The sequence below is a fragment of the Pelophylax lessonae genome, assembly GCF_965119305.1.
Source record: "Pelophylax lessonae genome assembly, chromosome: 9".
Classification (NCBI taxonomy): Eukaryota; Metazoa; Chordata; class Amphibia; order Anura; family Ranidae; genus Pelophylax; species Pelophylax lessonae.
The window spans coordinates 9,079,751-9,102,657 of NC_138776.1; the positions used below are offsets into that span (position 1 = coordinate 9,079,751).

The 22,907-nt window shown below is 46.8% G+C and overlaps 1 protein-coding gene across 2 annotated transcripts in view; it reads left to right on the top strand.

Annotated features, from left to right (window-relative positions):
* Nucleotides 1-22,907, top strand: part of LOC309564529 (NACHT, LRR and PYD domains-containing protein 12-like) — a 579,648-nt gene that overhangs the window by 104,422 nt on the left and 452,319 nt on the right. For both annotated transcript variants that reach the window (XM_082269162.1, XM_082269163.1), the window contains exon 3: nucleotides 6,370-6,541. In XM_082269162.1, the coding sequence (XP_082125288.1) occupies nucleotides 6,370-6,541 (172 nt within the window). The remainder of the gene's footprint in view (nucleotides 1-6,369; nucleotides 6,542-22,907) is intronic.

A 22,907-nucleotide genomic window follows, 5' to 3' on the forward strand; every position in this document is an offset into this window, starting at 1 on the left:
GATGTTTTGTGCCTGAGGAGTTGCGCACTCGGTTGTTGCGAACCTACTATAACTCCAAGATCGCGGGGCATCCTGGAAAGAATCAGCTGTCCTGGGCTGTTTCACGTCTGTTCTGGTGGCCTTCCCTACGTTCCGACATCGCCGCATATGTAGCGGCATGCTCCGTTTGTGCCCAGAGTAAGTCCCCTCGGCACCTTCCGTTGGGCCTTCTGCAACCCATAGCCACCGGGAAGCGCCCATGGTCACACCTGGGGATGGATTTCATTGTGGACCTCCCTGCATCCCGAGGCCATACGGTCATTCTCATGATTGTGGATCGATTTTCCAAAATGTGCCACTGTGTTCCTCTCAAGAAGTTACCCTCTGCACAGGAGTTGGCCACGATTTTTGCCAGGGAGGTCTTCCGGTTGCACGGTTTGCCCAAGGAGATTGTGTCGGATCGGGGGAGTCAGTTTGTGTCCAGGTTCTGGCGCGCCTTTTGCTCCCAGTTGGGGATTCATCTCTCCTTCTCCTCGGCCTACCACCCTCAGTCCAATGGGGCCACAGAACGATCCAATCAGGCCTTGGAACAATTCCTTCGTTGCTATGTCTCCGATCACCAAGACAATTGGGTTGACCTCCTGCCTTGGGCTGAGTTTGCCAGGAACACGGCGGTGAACTCTTCCTCTGGGACGTCTCCCTTCATGGCCAATTATGGGTTCCAACCTGCCGTGTTACCGGAGGTATTCTCTCCCCAGGATATTCCGGCTGTGGAGGATCACCTTTCCATCCTACGTGCTTCTTGGGTACAGATCCAGAAGTCCCTTGAGGTTTCTGCGCAGCGCCAGAGACTCCAGGCTGATCGCAGACGAACGCCTGCTCCTTCCTACCAGGCCGGAGACCGTGTATGGTTGTCCACCCGCAACCTCAACCTTCGAGTGCCCACTCCCAAGCTGGCGCCTCGCTTTGTTGGTCCCTTCCGAGTGCTTCGCAGGGTAAACCCGGTAGCCTATGCCCTTGCGCTTCCTCCTGGCATGCGGATCTCCAACGTGTTTCATGTCTCCCTGTTGAAGCCACTGGTGTGTAATCGTTTCACTTCCTCGGTTCCTCTGCCCCGTCCGGTCCAAGTGGGCAATCGTGAGGAGTATGAGGTGAGCAATATCCTGGATTCAAGCCTGGTCCGCGGTCGGGTGCAGTTTTTGGTTCATTGGCGTGGTTATGGTCCAGAGGAGCGTTCCTGGGTTCCCTCCGCAGATGTCCATGCTCCTGCCTTGCTCCGAGCCTTCCACGCACGCTTCCCTCAGAAACCGTTCTTTACTCCGCGGAGGAGGGGCCCTTGAGGGGGAGGTACTGTCATGGTCTTACTTTCTTGCTGTTCTCCTTCGTTTGACATGTGCTGGCGGCCATCTTGGTTTCTGGGTTTCTTGTAGCCTCCCACCCTGCGGCTCCTCCTTCCCACTGGGAGGAGCTGGATGCCTAGCTCATATATATAGGAGGTCTGTGGCTTCAGTTCCTTGCTTGGTCCTCCTGTGTTCACATGCTTCTAAGACTGCTGCTGCTTCTGGTCCCTGATCCTGGCTTCGTCTGACTACCCTGCTGGTTCCTGATCCTGGCTTCGTCTGACTACCCTGCTGGTTCCTGATCCTGGCTTCGTCTGACTACCCTGCTGGTTCCTGACCTCTGGCTTCGCTAGGACTCTGCCTCGGTTTCGCCTTCCGTTTGGACTTTTGCTTTACAGCTTGATTTTCAATAAAGCCTTCTTATTTTCACTTATCTGTTGTTGTACGTCTGGTTCATGGTTCCGTGACAGCAATTTGAAGCGCAATTTTGTGGTGCCAAAACGTTTTCAAGTCTCCTACGGATTCGCGCTGGACTGTGGCTCCTAAGGTGGATCACACTGTGTCTAGATTGAACAGGGCCACTCTGGTACCCACCGATGATTCCCCGGTTTTCAGGGACCCTACGGATAGGAGGCTGGAATCCCTTGCCCGCCATTCCTATATGGTGGCAGGTTCCATGCTGAAACCTATTTTCGCCTCCGTCATGGTGGCTCAGGCTGTGGCAGATTGGGCTAAGATGCTCAAACGCACCCTCGTGACTGATATTCTGCCCCCCCCTACTACCTTGGAGATGGTGGACCAGATTTACCAAGGGGTCATATATCTGTGTAATGCGGCCTTGGATGAGGCCCCTTTGGCGGCTCGCCTATCGGGGGTCGCGGTACTTAACCGTCGTTTGATCTGGTTAAAAAGCTGGTCGGCTGACCAGACTTCCAGGAAGAGGGTGTCTGACATCCCTTATACAGGGAATCGTCTTTTTGGGGATTCCCTGGATGAATTGGTTAAAGGTGTCACTGGGGGCAAGAGCACTCTGCTACCCCAGAATCCTAAGGGTAAGTTCTTCCGCGGTAAGCGGGGCCCTTCCTTTAAACCAAATCAGGGGTCCTTTCGTGCCTTCAAGGCACAGGACAAGGGGAAACCCTTCAAGGGCCAGGGTGGCCAGAGAAAGCCCTGGGTGGGCAAGCAAAAGGCTGCCTGAAGGGGCGCCCTCACCCGTCTCAGGGGGGGGACGTCTGCGCGGTTTCCTCCAACCTTGGCTGCTCCGGATTCCGGACAGGTGGGTTCAGGAAATCATTCGATCGGGCTTCAAGATCGAATTCTTTTTGCGCCCGGCGGACAGATTCTTTCCCTCAAATCATCTTTTGACCCCAGATCGGTTGCTCGATCTTCATCGGGCGGTGCAGGATCTCCTCACCCGGGGGTTGTCGTTCCGGTGCCTCATCGGGACAGATTTCTGGGATTTTATTCAAATCTGTTCACTGTGACCAGAAAGGAGGGCAAGGTGCGTCCGATTCTGGACTTGAAAGCTCTGAACTTCTTCGTGCACGTTCAAAAGTTCCACATGGAATCCCTCAGTTCGGTGGTGGCCTCCTTGAGTCTGGGAGATTTCCTGGCCTCCATCGACCTAAAGGATGCATATTTGCACATCCCCATATTCAAGGGTCATCAGAGGTACCTCCGATTCGCTATCGAGGAGGAACACTATCAGTTTGTGGTGTTACCTTTCGGTCTCTCTTTGGCTCCAAGGGTGTTTACCAAAGTGTTGGCTCCTGTTTTGGGCCTGTTACGGGCACATGGCATTGCGGTCTTGGGTTATCTGGACGATCTCCTGTGAAGATCGAGTGCCAGTCAGAGCCTGCGGCGCGATCTGTCCACTACGGTTCAGACGCTCCAGGAGTTCGGATGGACCATTAACGTTCAGATTGTCTCCTTCGGTTCGTCTCCCGTATCTGGGGATGGTCCTGGACTCCGCCCAAGCGAAGGTGTTTCTGCCGGAGGACAAGCTCCGGACCCTACAGGACGAGGTGAGGTCCCTCAGGGACAACGAATCCTCATCGCTCAGGACCTGTATGCGGTCCCTGGGGTTGATGGTGTCGGCCTTCTAAGCCATACCGTTTGCACAGTTTCACACGAGGTCTTTCCAGGCGGAGATACTGGCCAGATGGGACAGGCTCCCCCAGTCCTTTGATCTGCGGGTGTCTCTGAGTCGCCAAACCAGATTGGATATTCTGTGGTGGCTCCAGTCTCCGGCCGTAGCGGAGGGAAAATCCTTCCGGCCGTTGCTGTGGACTGTGATTACCACGGTTGCCAGCCTGTCGGGCTGGGGTGGCGTTCTGGGCAACCTGTCTGCCCAGGGCACTTGGTCGGTGGAGGAATCCTCCCTACTGATAAACATCTTGGAATGTGCCTGCTCCATTGGTCGGATCGTCTTCGGGGCCGCCCTGTATGGGTGCAGACGGACAACGCCACTGCGGTGGCTTACATCAATCACCAAGGGAGCACCAGGAGTGCCCGGGCAGCCCAGGAAGTGACCAGTATTCTGTCTTGGGCCATGACTCACGTCCCGGGAATTTCGACAGTTCACATTCCGGGTGTGGAAAACTGGCAGGCCTATTATCTGAGCTGCCAGACCCTGGACCAGGGGGAATGGTCCCTGCACTCGGAGGTGTTTCAAATGCTGTGTGCGAAATGGGGATCCCCGGATGTGGATCTGTTCGCGTCCCGGCTAAACAACAAGGTGGGAAGGTTCGTGGCAAGAACGCGCGATCCGCTGGCAAACGCCTCGGATGCGCTGGGGGTGCCTGGGCACCGGTATCGTCTGATATATGCCTTTCCCCCGATTCAGTTGTTGTCCAGGTTCCTGCGCAGGTTAGTCTTGGAACCAAAGTTGGTGATTCTGGTGGCCCCAGACTGGCCACGCCGGTCCTGATACACGGACATCATTCAACTGGCCATCGAGCCTCCAAGGCGGCTACCGTTACGAGACGATCTACTGTCGCAAGGACCGATCTTCCATCCTGCTTTACAGTCGCTGGCTTTAACGGCATGGCTGTTGAAAGCCAGGTCTTGAGAGACAGGGGTCTCTCATCTGAGGTCATTCCTACTTTGCTCAAGGCTAGGAAAGCCTCGTCCGGTAAGATCTATTACCATACTTGGAAGGCTTATTTTGCCTGGTGTGAATCCAGAGGTTTCCCTCCTCGTGCCTACTCGATGGCGAGGGTGTTGGCCTTCCTATAAACTAGTGTGGATCAGTGCCTGGCATTGAAAACTATTAAGGGCCAGCTGTCTGCTCTGGCCGTCCTTTTTCAGCGCCCCTTGGTGTCTAACTCTTTGATTTGGCCCCTCCTCGGAGGGAGCCTCTACCTCCTTGGGACTTGAACTTGGTTCTGTTCGTTTTGCAACGTCCTCCCTTTGAAAACATCAGGGAAATCTCTTTGCCTCTGCTGTCAAAAAAGGTTGCTTTTCTAGTGACGATCACTTCAGCACGCAGAGTGTCGGAATTGGCGGCTTTGTCTTGCCGCTCCCCTTACCTGGTGGTTCATAGGGATAAGGTGGTCTTGCGACCCAACCATTCCTTCCTTCCAAAGGTGGTTTCTGAATTTCACCTCAATGAGGACATTGTTTTGCCTTCGCTTTATGCGAATCCTAAACATCCTAAGGAGTTTGCCTTACATTCCTTGGATGTTGTCAGGGTGATCAGGGTTTACCTGTCGTCCACTGAATCCTCTCGGAAGTCGGATTCCCTTTTTGTCCTTCCTGAGGGACCTCAGAAGGGTATGGCTGCGTCTGTGGCGACCATTTCAAGATGGATCAGACAGACGATTGTACAGGCCTATTCAATTAAGGAATGGGTACCGCCCTTCCCTGTCAAGGCGCACTCTACCAGAGCGGTGAGTGCATCCTGGGCCTTCCGGCATCAGGCTTCGGTGGCCCAGGTGTGCAAGGCTACGACTCGGTCGTCAGTGCACACCTTTTCAAGATGTTCTGGCATCGGCAGATGCCACCTTTGGCCGCAAAGTTCTGTGTGCGGCAGTGCTTTAAGGGGACCCTTGTTTTGCGGGTCCCTGGCTGTTGGGGTTGTTTTCCCCCTTGTTTATTTGCTTTCCTGGGTTGTTGCTCCAGTTGAGCTTTTCTGTTGCCCAGAGGATACCTTTCTGTTCACGTAAGGTTCCTTCCTCTGACGTGGGTGCTGCGTTGCCTTTATGACAGTTACGTTTCCCACCCCTCATGTCTACACTGCTTTGGGACATCCCATTGGTGAAGACTGAAAGAGTGGGCGGCGACTGTCAGAGGACATAAGAGAAAACGGAATTTTTGTAAAATCTTACCGTAAAATTCCTTTCTCTGAGTCCTCTGACAGTCGCCGCCCACGCCCTTCTATTTGGGGTTCTTTGGACTTTAACTGCTTGCTACCAAACTGAGTTGGGATGGCTAATAGCAGGTGGGTATTGGACCAGTGGGACAGCCCCCATAGGTGTGTCTATGTAAATTACTTTGTTTTCAACAAGTCTTATGCCTAGCTTGCTCCTATGGATAAGAGGTCAATACCCATTGGTGAAGACTGAATGAGTGGGTGGCGACTGTCAGGACTCAGAGAAAGGAATTTTACGGTAAGATTTTACAAAAATTCTGTTATTTTTATAATGTATTGTGTGAAATTACACATACTGGAAATCTCTTTTATTTTGAATTCCTATCCCCACCTGCACACCAACTGATATTTCAGATCAGGCTGACCGTGGGAGTGTCTGCACTAGATGCTAAAGTTGTAAAGATTGAAGTTATGGTTATTAGTACACATTGTTTCTGTTGTCTCTTTCCCTTGCCTGCAGCTCTGTTAGTGACCTATTTCTAATAGCAAAAGCACACAAAAGTCAGGCAGAGTTCAGGCATGTGTCAGCAGTACTCGTTATAACTTGCTGCTGACAATGTTTTCTTTTCTGTATGGAATGTTCAAAGCATCCAGAAGGATTTTTATGTATTTAACTAAATAAAATTGAAGTTACATTGTAACTACAGATATGAAACAATAATGTGATATATATTCCAGAAATACCTGTCAATGGAAGAAGACCCGTCTTCCTTCTCTCACGCCTTGTTACAAGATATTCAGGATCGGGGAAGGAAAGCTGTGATTGGACTCTGGGAATGTCTCTATGCCCTACAGAAAGATCATCGTAATCCTAATTTATTGGCGGTTCTGGATGAGATCACACAGAGAGGTAACAGGAATTTTATATACGTTTATTAAACTGAGAAGTTTTTTCTCCGTTCAGTTCTCAGAGGAAAAATTATCTCCTCTGCAGCCTATTTATAAAGCCGAGAACTTCAGTTCTCACAGGGAGAACAGCAAAGAAGTTTTGCCTCTGAAAACTACTGAGATCCATGTAACAGTGGGTGGCCTGCCTGTTATTTTCCTGAGATATTGTGAAAGTACAGTGTCTCCTGTCCTCCAAACGCACCCACAGCCTGCGGAGAAGCCATACCCAGCCCTTAACCCCTCAATCACGAGACAATCCACACAGGTGTTGAGGGTTCAACATGCAGAGCTTAAACTGTTTATTAAATTCCAAGACATACAGTTTTACACACAGTTAGGGACACTCCCCTTTGCCTTGCCAAAGGGGGGAATGGGACAAGGAACAACCAATGGGAACTGAACATTTGTACATTGAAACAGGCTACAGATAACCTAATGAGCTTATGGTAAACAGGCAGTCTCTCAATACACACCCCCTGCGGAGAGATGTCTCCAGTCCAGACCATTGTCTATGTGTCATGAATCCACAAAATTAGACACAGAAACAGGAGGGGGGGGGGGATGGGGGGAGAAGGGCTGTAGCATTACATTACATTAAGTCAATGTCAGCCTGTCCCCAGGTCTCCAGTATCTTCTGGCCCATAGTCTGTCGGTAGGAGGCTTGCGCACAGTCCCCTCCAAAACACACAGTGACAGTGGGTTCTGTCACATTTCTCCCCTTTTAAAAACAGACTAACCAGGTTCCTGACCCTCAACTGGTCTGGACCTGCGTTAGTCACAAACTTCCACCCCAGGCAACCAGGAAAAGTAAAAGTACGACTCTGGCGCTGGGGAGCAAAACCGCACATAGGGTCTCCCATGAATAAAAACAGCCGCTGCAGAGTGGGAACAGCTGTCTGCAATCCTCTTATCCGGGGTTGGGTTGCAGATATTGGGGGGAGCTGAATAATCCTCTGCCCTGATGCCAGCGCTTCCGCTGGTAGGGAATGTAGGCTGGTAGGGCTATGCATTTGGGGAGAAAAAAGGTACTTCCTTTTCTCCTGGTGTAGTTACCAGCCGCTGAGAAGGTATCTGGCAGGGACTGTCTCCCAGATTCTTCATCTCTTGTTCTGATGCTGGGCAGAGACCATCAGCGCTCTGTCCTGTAGCCAGCGCTTCTGCCGAGGGGACATATGCAAAAGTTGGGTACAACTGCTGGAGAGGGGGAAGGGTTTTCTCCCCTGCCGGTTCTGTGACCAGTCACTGGGGTGACTTCTGACAGGGGCTGTCTCCCAAACCCTCCAAAAACATACTGAGGACGGGGCAGGGGCCAGCGGAACTCTGCCCCGTAGCCAACGCTTCTGCTGGGGGGATGAACATTGGGGTAATGTCCAATTGCTGGGGAGGGAGAATTGCTTCCTCTACTCCCGGTGGGGATATCTTCTGTTGGGAAAACAGCTCACGCAGATCCTCTCTCAGACTCTCCCGATCCAACTCTTTTTCTGATGCTGGGCAGATGCCAGGGGCACTCTGCCCTGTAGCCAGCGCTTCTGCTGGGGCACCAGATGAGATACTCTGGACTTGCTGCTGATCACCATTTCCCAGCCTTCAGCGCCTGTCTCTACTCCCTCTTCTGATACCTTCATGCTATTAGCTTGTCTCGCTGCCTGGGGGACCTCCGATGCATTCCGGCATTCTAGCGCTCGCAGTGCCCTCTGTATCATCGCTGCTTCTTCCATTGCGGTTAGGACGGGAAAACGCAGGGGCACCCCTGGCCCCATTTGCTTCTCATCTTCGTGACTGTCTGCTATTTCTCCCAGACAGTCCCAGGCAACGGGAGCCATGCCAGGCTGCTGATCACCGTCAAACAGCCGCTTGTAGGCAATCTCGAGCTCCCATTCCTGCTCAACCAGGAACTCCAATTCCTCCAGGTCACACGCCTCTTCGGGGAGGTCCAGCACCTCATCTCGAAAGTCCAGGATGTTTTCCAGCTGCCACTCCTCATCGCTCCCAAAGTCTGGGTCTCCGTACATTTTTTGATGGAGCAGCCCTACGCCGCCATAGCCAACACCTTCTGTCGCGCTGCCATCTGCTGTACCTGGCCACAGTTGAGCCGCGAACCACCGGAGGGCTCTGTAGCTGGCATCCAGCCTCATTTCCTCCTGGACCAATCTTCCAAGCTCCGTCTTCCCTTCATCTCGCGGTCGTTCCCTCAGGAACACCTCTCGTGCACGGTACTGCGTCCGGTATATCTCTGTGGGGGAGGGAAGGATCTTCCCCTGATGGTGCCGCTCGTGCCTTAGCGCCTCATGCCAGAGTTGCCGGCGGATCACATCCTCCCAGCCGAGCATGGTGTGCTCTGTCGCTGGTCCCTGATGGTGCTTCCGCATGCCTTGCAGCCTCCTCCCGAACTCTGCTCTCATGCTGGCTGGTCCCCGTATCACTCCTCGGCAGCTGCCCAGATCTTGAATCCTGGTGGTGGTTTGGATGTCCTGTCCCACCGCTGCCAACCAATGTAACGGATCTTAGTACCCCAGGTGGGCACATCCGCCGGACCTGTGTCTCCTGTCCTCCAAACGCACCCACGGCCTGCGGAGAAGCCATACCCAGACCTTAACCCCTCAATCACGAGACAATCCACACAGGTGTTGAGGGTTCAACATGCAGAGCTTAAACTGTTTATTAAATTCCAAGACATACAGTTTTACACACAGTTAGGGACATTCCCCTTAGCCTTGCCAAAGGGGGGAAGGGGACAAGGAACAACCAATGGGAACTGAACATTTGTACATTGAAACAGGCTACAGATAATCTAATGAGCTTATGGTAAACAGGCAGTCTCTCAATACACACCCCCTGCGGAGAGATGTCTCCAGTTCAGACCATTGTCTATGTGTCATGAATCCACAAAATTAGACATAGAAACAGGAGGGGGGGGATGGGGGGAGAAGGGCTGTAGCATTACATTACATTAACTCAATGCCAGCATGTCCCCAGGTCTCCAGTATCTTCTGGCCCATAGTCTGTCGGTAGAAGGCTTGCACACAGTCCCCCCCAAAACACACAGTGACAGTGGGTTCTGTCACATTGGGTGTGCAAAATATTCAGCCCCTTTACTTTCAGTGCAGCAAACTCTCTCCAGAAGTTCAGTGAGGATCTCTGAATGATCCAATGTTGACCTAAATGACTAATGATGATAAATAGAATCCATCTGTGTGTAATCAAATCTCCGTATAAATGCACCTGCACTGTGATAGTCTCAGAGGTCTGTTTAAAGCGCAGAGAGCATCATGAAGAACAAGGAACACACCAGGCAGGTCCGAGATACTGTTGTGGAGAAGTTTAAAGTCGGATTTGGATACAAAAAGATTTCCCAAGCTTTAAACATCCCAAGGAGCACTGTGCAAGCGATAATATTGAAATGGAAGGAATATCAGACCACTGCAAATCTATGAAGACCTGCCCGTCCCTCTAAACTTTCAGCTCATACAAGGAGAAGACTGATCAGAGATGCAGCCAAGAGGCCCATGATCACTCTGGATGAAGGTGGGAGACTCTGTTCATAGGACAACAATCAGTCGTATATTGCACAAAGCGGGCCTTTATGGAAGAGTGGCAAGAAGAAAGCCATTCCTTAAAGATATCCATAAAAAGTGTAATTTAAAGTTTGCCACAAGCCACCTGGGAGACACACCAAACATGTGGAAGAAGGTGCTCTGGTCAGATGAAACCAAAATCGAGCTTTTTGTCAACAATGCAAAACGTTATGTTTGGCGTAAAAGCAACACAGCTCATCACCCCTGAACAGACCATCCCCACTGTCAAACATGGTGGTGGCAGCATCATGGTTTGGGCCTGCTTTTCTCCAGCAGGGACAGGAAAGATGGTTAAAATTGATGGGAAGATGGATGGAGCCAAATACAGAACCATTCTGGAAGAAAACCTGATGGAGTCTGCAAAAGACCTGAGACTGGGACGGAGATTTGTCTTCCAACAAGACAATGATCCAAAGCATAATGCAAAATTTACAATGGAATGGTTCACAAATAAACATATCCAGGTGTTAGAGTGGCCAAGTCAAAGTCCAGACCTTAATCCAATTGAGAATCTGTGGAAAGAACTGAAAACTGCTGTTCACAAACGCTCTCCATCCAACCTCACTGAGCTCAAGTTGTTTTGCAAGGAGGAATGGGCAAAAATTTCAGTCTCTCTATGTCCAAAACTGATAGAGACATACCCCAAGCGACTTACAGCTGTAATACGCAGCAAAAGGTGGCGCTACAAAGTATTTACTTAAGGGGGCTGAATAATTTTGCACGCCCAATTTTTCAGTTTTTTATTTGTTAAAGTTTGAAATATCCAATATATTCGTTCCACTTCATGATTGTGTCCCACTTGTTGTTGATTCTTCACAAAAAAATACAGTTTTATATCTTTGTTTGAAGCCTGAAATGTGGCAAAAGGTTGAAAAGTTCAAGGGGGTCGAATACTTTCGCAATGCACTGTATATATGTGCACACACATACACTACTCAAAAAAAATCTAAGAAACACTTTTTAATCAGAGTGTAGCATCAAGTCAAGTAATCTCCTGGGATATATTGATCTGGTCTGTTAAGTAGCAGAGGGGGTTGTTAATCAGTTTTAGCTGCTCTGGGGTTAATGAAATTAACAGGTGTACTAGATGGGTAACAAAGAGACGAACTCCAAAACAGGAATGGTTTTACAGGTGGAGGCCACTAACTTTTTTTCCCTACTCATCTTTTCTGACTGTTTTTCACTAGTTTCACATTTGGCTAGGGTTAGTGTCACTACTGGTATCATGAGGCAATACCTGGATCCTATAAAGCAGTGTTTCTCAACTCTGGTCCTCAGGGCACACTAACAGGCCAGGTTTGCAAGAAAACTGAAATACATCACAGGTGATATCATTTACTGCTCAGTGATTGCAGTATTCTAGTCTGCATCACCCCAAGGTAATACTTAAAATCGGCCAGTTGGTCATGCATTGATCAGCCTGTGCGGGGGGAGGGACCTGTCAATGGCGCCAGCAGGGAGCATGAGCTAAGCTTCAGGGAGCAGCCCGTCCGGAGGATGAGAAGGAGGGATAGCTTGCCCCGGGCCGTGGGAAGGCTAAATCCCCCCTCTCCAGTGCCTCCATCGCCCATATGCGGCAGTACCTCGGTCTGCCTGCGTTGATCCCCTTCACGGGGAGACCTAGCGGGACCCTCTGGCGGACGCTTGTGGCAGTGAAGCCCCCCCCCCCCCCCGGAGCTGCCTGGAGGACGGTCGGTTGTTAGGAGGAGGTGACGTTGACGGAGAAGTTGATGACTTTTTCTTTTCTCTGGAACTAAGCTTTATGCTGTTGATGTAACAAAGCATCTGAGAGAGCTGCTATGACATTTCTTACTTTGTGACTTTACGTCCTACTTAAAGTACCTGCTGGATATAAGATTCTGTCTTGTGGGACAATAATAGGATAAGACCGGAGGATACAGATACAGTATACCCCTATTCACCCTGTCTGTATTTAAAGTGCTTACTGGATATAAGATTCTGTCTTGTGGGACAAAAATAGGATAAGACCGGAGGATAAAGATATACCCCTATTCACCCTGTCTTCTTGTGCAACATATATATGTGGTGAACAAAGAGGCGCTCAACCTTTAGTGGCTATGCTGTGCAGGTCAAGAGGGTAGGAGAGATACCTGAACAGACGCTACAAGTGTTACAGTATAAAGACCGAAATAAGACAGGACCATTGGGACATACTTGTTTTTTTTGTATATTTTCACAGTAATAGACCTGTTAACCACTTTACCACCGGAGGATTTTGCTGTCTTACGTCCAGGTCACTTTTTGCGATTCGACACTGTGCGATTTTAACTGACAATTGCGCAGTCGTGCAACGCCGTACCCAAACTAAATTTACGTCCTTTTTTTCCCACAAACAGAGCTTTCTTTTGTTGGTATTTGATCACCTGTGCGATTTTTACTTTGTGCTATAAACAAAAAAAGAGTGTACATTTTGAAAAAATAACAATATTTTCCACATTTTTTTATATGAAATTCCCCCCAAAAAAATTTAAAAATCAAAATTTTTTTTAAATTTTTGGCCAATTTGTTTTCTGCTACCTATGTTTGGTAAAAAAAAATCACAATAAGCGTATTTTGATTGGTTTGCACAAAAGTTATTGCGTTTACTAACTAAGGGAAAGATTTCTGTCATTTTTGGTAGTTTTTTTTAACGAGTAATGGCGGCGATGTGCGATTTTGTTTTGCGGGACTGTGACATTGCGGCGGACAGATCGGACCCTTGACTGACATTTTTGACACTTTTGGGGGTATCAGTGACATTACTACAGTAATCAGTGCTATACATATGCACTGTTACTGTAAAAATGACACTGGCAGGGAAGGGGTTAATTTTATTGGAGAGGGAGGGGTTAATGTATGCCTGGTGCTTACTAACGTGTGTGGGGGGAGGTGACTGAGTGACACAGGGACAGATCTCAGGTTCAGCTATGCTGAACCCTGCAATCTGACCCTGTCTGTCACTTAGGAGATCCGCCCGCTTTGTTTACACAAGCGGGCGGATATCCAGACTCGATTCCCAGACGATCGGGGAAGAGCGGCGGTGATCACCACCTCTCCTCCCCTGGCCCGACTCCTGCTGTGACTGAATACAGTGGGAGCGAGCCTCCGGCGGCGCGCTCGTGCCGCCAACAAGGGGAGGAGTCCAGCGATGTAGGTCTACGTCGCTGGATAGGAACGAGCCACTTTGCCGCAGTACAGTCAACGTGACTGGTCGGCAAGTGGTTAAAGTGTTGGAGGAGGAGGAAGGAAATTAAATGGTAAAAGGTCCCAAAATGAAAAATAAGTCCACAAAGGAGGGAGGAAGTAAACCTGCAAAAATAAGTGCAAGTCCAAGCACTATAAAAAAATATATGACAACTGAGATACCAGGAGAAAACTCAAATAATGAAAAACAACTAGGTACCAAACCTAAACAAGATATGGAGAATAGTAAAAAATCTCGAAATCAAAAAACAACTGGAGAAGGCAGCCCTAACCTGTCTAAAGATAGTACACAGATGGAAAGAGACATCGGAATAGGGGAGGAGGGGGCCCAAAGGGGGAAAGATCAATTACCTACCAAATCGGAGCTAACAGCGATGTTTGCAAAATTAAAACAGTCCATCAAAACCGAAATGGTATCCCTACATGAAGACCTAGCCAAATTCTATCAAGAGTAGAAGAAACAGAGGGGAAGATAGAGAAACTTGGGAAAGAGATTAAAAAATTGAAAGGTGGTAAAGTCGAGTAGCGGAGGGAGGTAGTATATCGACAGGCCAGTGCCATGGGGCTAGGTACTAGAAACCCGTTTTCTATATGGTTCTCTCATCTCTCAAGGGCAGGGAGGGGAGGGGGAGGGGGAGGTCAGGAAGAGGGAGGAGAGGGGGGGAGGGAAGGGGGAAAGTAGTTCAGAGGTATTCATCCCGAGCCCTATTAGTATGGTTAGTATAGTCTGTCCAGTCCAAGGGAGGTGGCCCCAAATCCGATTGAGCAACTCCCTAGGAATTTTTCAGATAAATGGTAGAAGAAGAAGAAGGTGTCTCATGTGGGTGTTTGAAGGAAGGAGGAAAATAGAGGTTGACTTAAAAGTTAGATGACAGGATTAAACTTCGTAAGATACAATGTCAGAGGATTGAATTCACCAGGAAAAAGACATAAAATCTTAAGGGAGGTGAAACATTAAGGCTCGGGTCACACTATTGCGATGCGGGAAGGCTGCGAATTCGCAGCCTTTTCCCGCATCGCACACGCACCCCCGGCAGTTCACACTGCCATATGCGATACGCTGTGGGTGTCAATGTAATCTTAACGACACCCCCAGTTTGATCGCATATCGCAGTGCGATCGTGCAGTTCGCACAGGATCGGATCGCACAAGTGTGAACCGCTGTGCGATCCGATCCTGATGCGGCTGCAAAAATGCCTCCTGTGCGTGTTTGCACCGGGTGCGATGCGAATTTAGCCATACAAACTGTATGGCTAAACTCGCACCGCACAGCTGATCGCATGTAATGTCGGAGCAGTGCGCTCCGACATTACATGCGAACCCGGCACTAGCATGAGTGTGAACCGGGTCTTAGGGGAAACAAACATAAAAAACTGGCGCAACAGGACTCAAAATGAACCTCAATAACCTCCTAGGAAAATTTTAATGGGAAGATGCACGGACCTGGATGTTGTGTGGCAAAGTCCAAAAAGTCCATAAGAAGCACCGGTCTGTGCACTCCAGAAGGCTGCTGACTCTCAAGACGAGAAGAAACTTGCAATATACTGGAATATAAGAACAGCGCCACTCTAAGTGCAGTAAAACCAATACTTTATTAGACATCTAATAATGCTGGGTACTCACAAGATAAACGATTAAAAAGCATGATGAACGTGTGTAAAAAGATCCATTATTCCAGTGCCTGGGCGAGGAGGGGCTGATGTGCTCCAAACAAGTCCGTCCGACTGCGGGAGTGAGCAGTATCCGGACCCCGAGGACACCTGCAACGCCTCCGGCGGCGGACTTCCGGGTTGGGCGTAGAGCGTGGGCGTGATGACGTAGGCGACGCGTTGTCGGAGTATGCGCTCCTTCCTCAGGCCTATGAACCCGCCATCTTGGAGAAGGGCATTATATAGGGGAGGAATGCTCGACTGCCGCAGGGTCCTAAGAGGAGTCCTATGCGGCAAATACCCTCACTGAGGACACCTGGACGGCAGTTCGAGCCTAAGAGCTAAGTGGGTATGGTTGAATATATGCACACAGAGTATACATAAATAGATAAAAGTGGTCATATAATACAAACTACAGAATTACTAAAAGAAGAAAATGACAGAGATGATGAATAGAAACCTAATAGTAGGAAATATTGTATCTGGAACCGATCCTAATGGCAGCAACAAATAATAATAATAATAAAAAATAATAATGATAAAAAATAAATAATAAATAAAAATTAAATAAAAAAATTATATATAAAAAAATAAAATAAATAAATAATAAATTAATAAATAATTAAAAAATAAAAATAATAATAATAATAAAAATAAAAATAATAAAATTGAAAATAGATAATGGAAAGCTGGATGCGAATGATTAAGAATTGCTGTGGGAAGGATCAGGAATAAAAAAAAATAAATAAATAAATAATATTAATTGAATGAAAATTAAATTTAAAAAAAAAAAATACTAATTAATAAAAATGAAAAAATATATAAAAATATATATAAAAAAATATATATAAAACAAACTAAATGAAACCTGATGGAATAAATTTGAATGGATGGAGCTAGTGACAATTTAGATAAAAAGAAGGGGAGTAGTAGGCTATAGCATACACTCTCGCAACCTTCTTTTAAATGTGAAGAAGGGGAACTGTGTGCACATGCAAACAGTGTCGCAACCTTCATTCACTATCAAGTTTAAAATACCAACTAGACTTGTATAAAAACTATCATATACCGCCTAAAAAAATATATACATACATATATGTATATATGCACATATACACATATATATATAGAGGCATGATAGTAAAATGGTAAAACATATAGGTTGTGAATTACAAATTGAAGTTGAAATAAAAATAAATAAGATGGTAATATTAAAAAATTCTAATATTAAAAAAGGAGTGATAGGTGGTGTCCAATTCAAGAGAAACTAAATGTATCATAGCACATGTAACAGAGGATCATCCATCTCCCACTCTCCGTTGGAGTGACCCTATTCTTCCACATGGCTGGTCAAACCCCAATGGGTCAGGAGCCTCATACCAGGGAGTTGGTCTCTACTTCCTCGTTAAGGCCCCCAGGTGCTAAAGTATCTAATGTATATATCCAAAACGCTTCTCTTTGGCACAGCTGTTTGAAGCGTTGGGCTGCTGAAGGCATGGCGGGTATGGATTCTAAAACCCAGACTCGTAACCCTAAAGAGGAATGATCATGGTGGGTCAAAAAATGGCGGGGAACACTGTGCTTGTCATTACCTCCTTCCACAAACCTACGGTGCTCACCAAACTTCTTCCTTAGTGTGCGAATAGTCCTGCCAACATAAAACAAGCCACAAGGGCATGTTAAACAATACACCACAAACTCTGTGGAGCAATTAAAGAATTTTTTGACGGGATAGGTTTTCCCTTTTATGTTGTACTCTTTTTGCCCATGGGTCACATGTTTACATGTCAGACATAGTTTTTTCCGACACTGAAACATGCCCACTAATGGAATCATGTTTAGATGGAATTTTAGGGGGATACTTTTAAGTTTGCTCGGTGCCACCAAACTCTTAATGTTTCTGGCTCTTCTGTACGTGATTTGGGGCCTAGGGGGCAAGCTACTCCTCAGATGTGGGTCTTCCAAGAGAATAGGCCAATGTTTCATAATCAATTTCTCCATCTTCCTAAACTGTTTAATTTTCATTTAATTAATATTATTTTTTTTTTTTTTTATTCCTGATCCTTCCCACAGCAATTCTTAATCATTCGCATCCAGCTTTCCATTATCTATTTTCAATTTTATTATTTTTATTTTTTATTATTATTATTATTATTTTTATTTTTTAATTATTTATTAATTTATTATTTATTTATTTTATTTTTTTATATACAATTTTTTTTATTTAATTTTTATTTATTATTTATTTTTTATCATTATTATTTTTTATTATTATTATTATTTGTTGCTGCAATTAGGATCGGTTCCAGATACAATATTTCCTACTATTAGGTTTCTATTCATCATGTCTGTCATTTTCTTCTTTTAGTAATTCTGTAGTTTGTATTATATGACCACTTTTATCTATTTATGTATACTCTGTGTGCATATATTCAACCATACCCACTTAGCTCTTAGGCTCGAACTGCCGTCCAGGTGTCCTCAGTGAGGGTATTTGCCGCATAGGACTCCTCTTAGGACCCTGCGGCAGTCGAGCATTCCTCCCCTATATAATGCCCTTCTCCAAGATGGCGGGTTCATAGGCCTGAGGAAGGAGCGCATGCTCCGACAACGCGTCGCCTATGTCATCACGCCCACGCTCTACGCCCAACCCGGAAGTCCGCCGCCGGAGGCGTTGCAGGTGTCCTCTGGGTTCGGATACTGCTCACTCCCGCAGTCGGACGGACTTGTTTGGAGCACATCAGCCCCTCCTCGCCCAGGCACTGGAATAATGGATCTTTTTACACACGTTCATCATGCTTTTTAATCGTTTATCTTGTGAGTACCCAGCATTATTAGATGTCTAATAAAGTATTGGTTTTACTGCACTTAGAGTGGCGCTGTTCTTATCTTCCAAACATTTAGGGGAAGATATAGTCTTCCCCCAGGAAACACATATTACACATTCATCGAATATAAGGCTTTATACGAAAGAACACCCCACATGCTTCTATGCAGATTCACAAACGAAAAATTAAAGGGAGTAGCTATAGGCCTGGCAAGGGGAGTAAGGTTCATTTTGGAGGAAAGGATGATGGACTTTTTTAAAAGGGAACCTATGTGATAGGGATGTTACATTGGTAAATGTGTATTGCCCAAATAATAAACCAGCGAAATACCTCAGGAAGATACTGGGGAAATTAATGGAGTTCAAAAAGGGTTATGTGATCCTCGCAGGAGATCTAAATTTTTGCTTTGACCCAGAGAGGGACAGTACGTCACAAGTGCAGAGGAGTGGGGTGTCATACAAAAGATGATAAAGAAGAAATTATACCAAGCTCAATTGTTGGATACATGGAGGGTGGTACACCCAAAAGATCGTGATTATACGTACCACTCCACTGTACATGGGACGTACTCAAGCATTGATTATATGCTCATCGAGCATAGAATGATAGAGTTGGTGTCCGAAATTAAAATTGGGATAAAAACTTGGCCAGACCATGCTCCAGTCATAATGAGGTTAAAAATACCAGCTAGACAATCTAAAATGGACCATTGGAGAATAAATGAAGAGTTAATAAAAGATAAGAAATGGGGGGGAAGAAATAAAAAAGAATTGGAGGTATACTTCTGTAATGTTCCGGTACCTTTGGTACCCTAAATTACTCTTTTCACAAGTGTATGCGCCCCACCATTCTCTTTTGGAAAGGTGCGCATACACCTTTAAGACTGAAGCTGTCATCACTCAGCGCCGGACTAGATGGCTATTTAAAGCGCCGGTTCTCACTCACATGTGTTCGTTCAAACACCCTTACCTGGATGCTAACTTGGCTTGAAGCTTTCGTGCTTGCAAGCATACTTCGCTGACGGAATCTCGCTGCGCTGATCCCTGCATCCCGCTTCCGGATCATCCGCTCCTCCTGAACCAACCTTCGGCTGTATTGCTATTAGTGCTAAGTACCCCGCAGGGGAACCCTCTATAAACTTATACTAAGCTTACACTATCTAGCTCTGCATAGTAAAGACTATTTATCACATCTGCATATCTAGATTGCTAGCTCTTAAGACTACTGCTACTTATTCCTGCACTGGGTTGATCACTCTTGTATGTCCATCTGCTACTCTGTCATCTGCTACCATACATGATTGCTAAACCTACCTGCATCCATCTGCTACTGTCTTACCTTCAAGTGTCTGTCACCTACCACCTCCACTCAACCTGTCTCTTAAATCTTCATCACTGTGTTACTACATACATAAAGTCACTCTAGGAAACAGCTTGTTGAGTGTGTGTATTTACTAGCTGAATTAAGACCTTCCACACATGATGAGTCATTGAGGTTGGGAATGGTATCTCAGCATCTCTCTTACATGACTACTGAAGTGGAATATTTCTGCAGCTGAAAATCCACACCATACATGAAACGCAGGAGCGTTACAGATTGAACGAACCTACAAATGGATTCAGCAGAAATAACCACTCAGGTGACACAATTAAAACAGCAAGTAACTGCGTTAATACACGCACTTGCTGAATTAAAAGAAGACAATCAGGCTCTGTCGCAGCAGGTAATTAGACTGACACAACTTACCTCTGCTCAGTCCCCTGAACCCAAGATTAATCCCACTTTGGTATTTACAGGCGATCGCAAAAAATTTCGCGAATTTAACTACCTCCCACCCGGCCATAGTACATATACGGCCGGGCGGGAGTCTCGTCCTTCTGAATGGACGTTCCGGAACGTCCTTCAGAAGGAGAGAGATCGCGCCGCCGCGGGCACACGCAGCGGCACGATCTCGATGTGCCTGTGTCCCTCGGACACAGAGCGACATCATTCGGCAGGAGGGCCCTGTGATTGGCCCTCCTGATCACATGACGGCTGTGTCCAACCACAGCCGTCATGTAATGTAAATAGAGCCGTTGTAACGGCTTCGATCTCTTCTCCTCCTGACAGATCCTGTCAGTGAGGAGAAGATCAGAGGATCGGTGCTGCTGCGGGGGTGATCAGTGAGTATTTCTAATTACTCACTGATCACAGGGGGGGGTCTGTGCTGGTAATCAGAACATTGATTACCAGTGCAACCCTGGGGGGGGGAGGGGTGCCACTAAGCCACCAGGGATGCCCACCCATGACCACCAGGGATGCCCACTATGGCCACCAGGGATGGCAAGCAGGGCTCAGAGAGCCCCCCAGTGCCCTCCCTATCAGTGTTGCCCACCAATGGCATCTATCAGTGCTGCCCACCAGTGCCATTATTGCCATCTATCAGTGCCGCCCACCAGTGCCCATTATTGCCCACCAGTGCTGCCTATCAGTGCCCATCAGTGCCCCCCATCAGTGCCGATCAGTGCCACCCATCAGTGCCGATCATTGCCGCCCAACAGTGCCACTATCAGTGCTCATCAGTGCTGCCTATCACTGCCCATCAGCACTGCCTATCAGTGCCCACCAATGCTGCATATCAGTGCTATCTATCAGTGCCACATATCAGTGCCCATCAGTGCTACCTATCAGTGCCCATCAGTGCTGCATATCAGTGCCACCCCATCAGTGCCACCCCATCAGTGCCACCCCATCAGTGTCTCCTCATCAGTGCCTGTCAGTGCAGCATCATCAGTGCTCATCAGTGCAGGAAAAAACATATCTATTTACAAAATTTTATAACCTAAACAAAAAAACTTTTTTTTTTTTTTCAAACTTTTCAGTCTTTTTTTATTTGTGCACCAAAAAATAAAAAACCTGACGGTGATCAAATACCACCAAAAGAAATCTCTATTTGTGGGGAAAAAATGACACAAATTTGGTTTAGGTACAGCGTTGCATGACCGCGCAATTGTCATTCAAAATGCAACAGCGCTAAAAGCTGAAAATTGGTCTGGGAAGGAAGGGGGTTTAAGTGCCCAGTATTGAGGTGGTTAAAAATGCATGTGAGTTACTTTTTTTGCTAAAACCTCGTACCTACCTTACTGATCACATTAAGGTTTGTACTATTATTTCTTACCTAACAGGCGATCCTCGAGCCTGGGCAGACTCTCTTTTTGAGAAAAACGACCAGCTTCTCAACTCCTATGCCTTGTTCCTAGCAGAACTCACTAGCCTATATGATGACCCCAATAGGCAGAGTACTGCCGATCTTCAATTAAGATCCTTGAAACAAGGAAGGAGGCCTGTAGAAGACTTTGTCGCGGAATTCAAGAGATGGACCCTTGATTCAGAATGGAATGATGCATCTCTGAAAACCCAATTTAGGCTTGGCCTATCAGAAGCCGTTAAGGGCGAGCTCGCCCGAGCGGATCTACCAAAAACCCTGGATGCATTAATACAACTCAGTATTACCATAGATAGAAGACTACGAGAAAGAAAGGCTGAGAAAATGGGAATGCCATTATCCGTTTCCTCTCGGATTCCGGCCGTTAACCCCGTTCCTATGGAGGTAGGAACCATACGCCCACCGCTATCAACTATGGAAAAAGCCAAAAGACGATATGAAAATCTCTGCTTGTACTGTGCATCCCCGGATCACAAGATAAATGTCTGTCCCCTAGTCAACAAAAAGAAGGGTGAGTGTTCACATGTCCTCCTAGGGGGATTGACAACTTCATTCACTAACCCTTACATTTTTGTTTGTTTGACATTACAGTGGGACCAGAACAGGATTACTACTAAGGCCATGATTGACACAGGATCTTGTGGAAATTATATTGATATATGTTTTGCTGCTTCAAATAAAATTACTATTATTTCTAAACTTAAACCTGTCTCAGTAAGTCTTATTACCGGTGTTCCATTATCCTCTGGTCCAATCACCGATCAGACACAAGCACTTCTAGTCACTATTAACGAGTCTCATAGGGAGACTACTACCTTCGATTTAATACCTTCACCCCACTTTCCTATTGTGTTGGGACTTCCCTGGTTACACACACACCAACCAACCATAGATTGGAAGGAACGGTCCTTGGCCTTCCTCTCTTGCTATTGCGAGGATACGTGTAACCTCCCGTCTTCCGGGATGATTCTGTCTATGGTGACAGATGAGATTGCACCACTATGTTATCAGGATCTTTCTGAGGTTTTTCTTGAGAAAAATGCTCAAGCATTACCTCCTCATCGAGACTATGATTGTAGCATTGATCTACTCCCAAATAGCAAATTGCCGTTCGGTCATGTTTATCCTCTTTCACAGGATGAACTTTCCCATCTCAAAACCTATTTGGATGAGAATTTGGAAAAAGGTTTTATTAGACCTTCCACTTCTTCCACAGCAGCAGGACTCTTTTTTGTTCGCAATAAGGACTCAAGTCTCAGACCTATCATCGACTACAGGAAATTGAATGCTATCACAATAAAACATCGCTATCCTCTACCGCTTATCCCTGAGCTCATTGAGCAGGTGCGTGGAGCTACCTATTTTTCAAAATTGGACCTGAAGGGAGCATACAATCTCATTCGAATCCGTGATGGAGACGAGTGGAAGACTGCATTCAGAACCAGATACGGATTGTTCGAATATCTTGTGATGCCATTCGGGCTATGCAACGCCCCTGCAGTTTTCCAACGATTTATAAACAATATTTTTTTAAATCAAGAAAAGCTTTATTGAGAAAAATTCACACCATTACAGTCAGAAAGGAAAAAAAAAAAAAAATGTAAACTTTCGGATGGTAACATCAAACTATAAACATTACACAATCCACGCCACACCACATTCCCCCCAAGGTTAACATAGTCAAGCACCTTGCGACAAACACACAGCATTATAAAATATAAGAAAGCATAGGGAACACCTCTACCCCCTCCACCCGATCCAAGAATGAGCATATACATTTCTCACAAAATTACCGTAACAAACGGTCCAGGATAAGATCATCAGGGGCCATGCCTGGGCTGTTCAGCCACACATCCCATACTTTAGA